Source organism: Pteropus vampyrus, unplaced genomic scaffold (genome assembly GCF_000151845.1).
Source record: "Pteropus vampyrus isolate Shadow unplaced genomic scaffold, Pvam_2.0 Scaffold178, whole genome shotgun sequence".
NCBI classification, from domain to species: domain Eukaryota; kingdom Metazoa; phylum Chordata; class Mammalia; order Chiroptera; family Pteropodidae; genus Pteropus; species Pteropus vampyrus.
This window is the reverse complement of record NW_011888959.1, coordinates 309,606-314,646: the sequence shown is the minus strand read 5'-3', so window position 1 is coordinate 314,646 and position 5,041 is coordinate 309,606. Positions and strand designations below refer to the sequence as shown.

The window sequence follows — 5,041 nt, the reverse complement described above, 5'->3', positions numbered from 1 at the left end:
CCGCGCGCGCTGACCGCCGTGCTCTGCTTCCCCGCAGGTGGCGGCGGCATGCGGGTCGGACCCCAGTACCAGGCGGTGGTGCCCGACTTCGACCCCGGTGAGTAGCGCCCCGGCCGGCCGGCGGCCCGAGGGGGCGGACCGCCCCTGGACAACTTTCTTTTTGTGTGTTCGCCCTGCGGTCCGCACGGGAGGGAGACACTCTCACCCCGGCGTGCCGTGCAGCCGTGCACCGCCCCCCGCGCTCCCGGGGAGTCGAGGCGGCGTGCGTTCGGCCACCCCTGGCCTGGGGGCCCCGGTCGGGACGCGCTGCGCCTCGGCCCGGGCCGGGGGTGGCCGTTCCGGAGAGTTAGCATCCCGCGAGCGCCCGGGACCCGGTCCTCCCGCGGCAAGGCTGCCCCAGGCCCTTTCCGCCTCCTGCCCGCCCTGCGCCCCGCGTCCCCCCTCCAGCCCGGGGCCGGTGGAGTGACGACCTCCCCCAGTCAGTTGGAGAAGTGTGCTTCCCGGGGCGCCTGCCCGGGCACAGGCTGGCCTGCGGCAGTTTTAGGACCTATTTGTAAATGCATGTGTATTTCTTTTCTTTCTTTTCTTTGGTAAGGAAGGGATTATGAAAGAATAGAACCTGCAGAAGCTTTAGCCCAACGAACGATTTCCACCCCCCTGCACCCTAGAATGGAACATGTAGTTCCCTTGCTGCTGCTCTGTGTGCAAGCAAATTTAAAGTGGTACCAGAAAATCCAATCAGACAAAGGAATTCGTCAGATTTTAATGCACGAGAGTCTAGCCCGTCTCTGTATGAGGCTGTCTGTAAAGATTGTTGGTATAGAAAATGTTTTTGAAAGGCCATGGGTTTCCCCTGCGGCCCCCCTCCCCCCCCCGCCCCCGAGAAATAAAATTCGAAAGAGAATCTTTTAGAACTGGAGCTAACAGTCCTCCTGGATGCAGGGCTGTGGAACTGGAGGTTCTCTATGTAGGTTATACCGCTAGTTTATTTGAGAAAAATGCATAAATGCTTTTCCTTGGAAACAGGACTGCAGAAAATTGCACGGATCAACTCCTTGAAAGAGGCGATTGCTCTTGAGCTCTTACTGAAGTACTAAACTCTGGGTGTTCTTTGAAGTGAAAATACATAGGGATCCCTGAGTGAGCTCTGGGTGCTCTGGAAGTAAATGACTTTTCCCATATTTGACTTCCAAATTTTGGTCGGTGGATTAAATCTCTTAAGTTTACGTAGTCTAACACCCGGAGTTATGTATATTTTTTAAACTCATGTTAGTCTTTTTGATAGTTTCCCCTTCCCCCACATCTTCCTTTTTTGGTAGTCTCTTCTCATTTATAAGAGTGACAGGATAGAACTAGGAGACCAGGCTTTTTCTTTTCTATACGTGCCTTCTCCATTCCTTGGTTGGCCACCAGGGGAAGCATACTGTTTTTTGGTTACAGTTGACCCTATCTTCATTTTGTAGGTCAAGTCCATCTTTGTTGTAATACACAGAGCACGAAGCGAAGCTTGTCACCAAGTTTCCCCCACATATTTTTAAAAACCAGCTTGCACAAATCTTTTAGTAAATTGGTCGTTTTTTGGTACTTTTTAGTTATATTAGTTTAGAAAGCTTTATTTAAATATGTTGGGTGTGACTAAGGAAAAGGGCACATTTGACGGGCAACCACAGGGATTAGATTTCTGACGTTCTTCTAAATAGTGATGTCTAGCTCTGCACTGTTAGTAAGGAGCCTGACTTTGGAGTTGTTGTCTTCTTTGAAACAGCAAATGTAATAGGATCTGATTTTGAGCTGTCCTTGCATTTTTGTTGGAATAGTTATAAGCATAAATTTGCTAGAGATCTGCCATTCAAAAAGTAAAACATTGTAAAGGTTTTGTCCCATAGTCTTACTGCCAATTGTGATTGGATCTTGGTATTAGCATTTCAAGATTTCCTGTTTTTTGTTTGCTTTAATCTAGAAAGGTATCTAACTGGTATGAAATAATTTCAAATCCTGTTTTGCTAATCTGAGCAGTGGGACCCATTCCTAGATATGGCTGAAAATTATGGGACTTTAGTGTTTCCTAGTGATTTATTTTTCAGGTGTGTGGTCTCATTTAATTTAAAATCTAAGGGAAGAGAAAACTTCCATTTTGGAATAGAAATAGTTACCATGATTATTTCATGGGAAAACAAATATTTTTAGATGTTTAGGTTTAAGACAAGTTCTTTCTGTGAGTACAAGTCATTAAAAATATGGATCGAGATTGTGATTGTTACTGCTTTTTCTTTTTTTCTTTCTCCTTGCCCGAGTTTTGAATGAATGACCTTCCTTCCTTCCTTCCCTTTTTTTTTTAAAACCAGAGTTTGAACAAATAGGTGAATGTGAAACTCATCAGAAAGCCTTCCCCCCCCCCCCCCACTTTGGTAAAGATGTGCGAGTGGAAGTTGATTTTAATTTTTTTTAAAGTCACATTTATCCACATTATTCCAGCTTGTCCCTATTTAGCTTTATAAGCAAATGGTTGAAACTAGGGCTAGCTGATATTCTGTGTATAGTCCAAGGAAGATTCATTTTTGTATCTTTCACAGTTAGTGAATGAAGCGGATACAGCACTGTAGTCTTGAAATGCTGGTTCGGTTCTTCTGATTAAGACCGAGACAAAGTCAGTGGGCTGTAGCACAATGATAGAAAACATTTTATCAGATTTAAAAACAAAGAGTAAAATGTAGTTCTGTACCTTTAACTTAGACTCTGTTCCCGGATGGTGTCCAGGCTGTCTTTCCATACTCAGTGCCATATAGCATATGCTGAGTTGTTATTGGTTTCTGTTAGAAGTTGGTAATCATAGAATAGAGGAACGGAGGAATGCCTATTCTGTCCTACCACTGGTTAGTTATTTTCTACATTCGCAAAGCGTAATTTCTTGTGAAATGAGTAATGTTTTCTGTACAAAAATGTGACGGTTCCCAATAAGCATGCAAAGGCGGAATCTGTAGCCTGTGTGTTTCTTTGCTCATTTGTTTGGTACTCTCCTCTTTGTTGTCTTCTAGCTAGAGAAGCACAGTGACAGATTTTAAGGTTGACTCAAGTTCTTTGTTTTCTGAAGCATGTGTTATTATGTCAACTTCTCTCTTGGTTTTCGGTATCCCAGTTCACTAATAAAATTATGATTCTTACAGAAGAGGAAGTATTAATGGTAAATATTTTTGTGGTAATGGGTCTTTAAGCATGCAACTTGTATTTGGAACATTGCATTCGATAGACTTAATCAGATTTGAAAATTGTCATTGGCTCAACTGTCGCTTCTCAGTTGACTTGTATTAATAAAATACGTTATGCTTTAATGTGGAATAATTTTACTGAACAGGGTGTCTCAACCTGCTTTTCATTTTTTTTTACTGGTAGTTCTGATGTACTTCTTTGAACACATTATTTTCTGTGTTTTAGTTTTATTGTAAAAATCAATTTTATAGCTATCCTAAGATTCATAAGTTATGGTGAATGGTTTGTGATTTAAACATACTGAGGCAGTATTCACCCACATGAGCGGTTAGGGTAATGATGAATCCTTTGAGTGATCTACTTAATTAAGTAGTGAGGTAGGGAGGCACCTAACCCTGGTTGTCGGGATTGAATGCCCTGTGTCTGCGACAGAGAAGGTGATATAAGGTAGAGCTGGTCATTTTTATCTCTAGGAGCCTCAATTTCCTCATTCATGAAACAGGTTCCTTTCATCACTAATAGTTTATAATTATTTCAGTTATAGTCACCTTTTTAATTTCATGTTTCCTTCAGGAGCAATATAGGCTAGCCTGTGAGAGCTTGGGCTGTGAGAATTGTGAGACCTTTCTTCAGAGGTTCCATGTATGATTTAAAAGTAAGGCTTCTATTTATTTGTCCTCTTACTGTAATGGAAAACAGTGATCTTTACTAAGGAGTATAGGTTAGTGTTTATATTTAAAACAACAAAGAACTTGAAATCACTTTCTGGCAGAGGGACTCTAGCACAGTAAAAATCTGAAAAAGGTAGGAATTAGAGATTGAGTGCTGATCCAATGATTTGGACTGAATTAATTTCCACAGCTTTAAATAGCCTTTGTGGAAAATATTGATCCTAGAAATGATAGAGGTATAGTTGCAATATAACAATTTCTTCTGTTTTGGGTTCTAGAAGTCTTATTAATACATATATCTAAACTCTGGTTGAGTTTTATGGTGTCTGTCGATTTCTTTAACTGCAGTACATTAACATTGATGTAAGGTGGCAAAAAGTGTTTTGTTAAAATGTTTGAGAGAAAGAAAAATTTTAAAATAACATTAAGATGTCATTTAAATGAAATAACAGCCCTATTTTTTCAAATTAGTCAAATTCTCTAAAGATCTGGATCTTAGTAAAAATTGCACACACTTAATAAAAATGAGTTCTTTGATATTTCTGAATTTTCCTTCTCTCAAAATAATGAGAGAAAATTATAATGTCTATTTAATCCAAACTTCTTGTTGATGAGGAAAGTAAGGCCTGGACAGTGGCTCGTATTTGTCTCTCAGTACCTAATCATTGAAACTATCTCCAGGTAGGCTTGAGGCCCAACTTTCATTGTCTTAGATGTTTCAGAGCCTTGTTAGTGGGTGCAATAATTGGGAACCGTAATATGTGTCTAATTTTAGAGCCAGAAGTAAGAGTTAAACTTTCAAAAATTAAAGTGACTAGATAGTTATTGTGCGTAATTTGAATGTCTTTGCAAATTACCATAAGGTAGGATAGAATTATAAAGGTAGATTTATTTAAAAAAACGTTCAAAGTGAACAGAAGCTAACACACAGCTATGCACCTCCCCCTGTAATTAAACACCGTTCGGATTAGGCCATGTCCGCCTCAGGTGCAGCGGGGGGCTGGTTCCTCCATCTTACCTTCACTGACTTGATTTTGATTTATGTTACTCCTGTCATAGTTCTTTCGCAGACTCTGAGAAGCATATGCCAAGATAGACTTACATGTGCAGGAAACTCATAGCTGTAAATGCCTGTGAAGGATGGAGAGGAGAGGAAGGAGGAG

General features: G+C 41.1%; 1 protein-coding gene across 3 annotated transcripts in view; it reads left to right on the top strand.

Annotated features, from left to right (window-relative positions):
• Positions 1-6: 6 nt before the first annotated feature.
• RCOR1 (REST corepressor 1) overlaps positions 7-5,041 on the top strand; it is a 105,721-nt gene continuing 100,686 nt past the window's right edge. For 2 of the 3 annotated variants that reach the window (XM_023537104.1, XM_023537102.1), the window contains exon 1: positions 7-97. In XM_023537104.1, coding sequence (XP_023392872.1) covers positions 49-97 — 49 coding nt within the window. In that variant the 5' untranslated portion in view covers positions 7-48. The remainder of the gene's footprint in view (positions 98-5,041) is intronic. The other variant, XM_023537103.1, reaches the window with a different exon arrangement.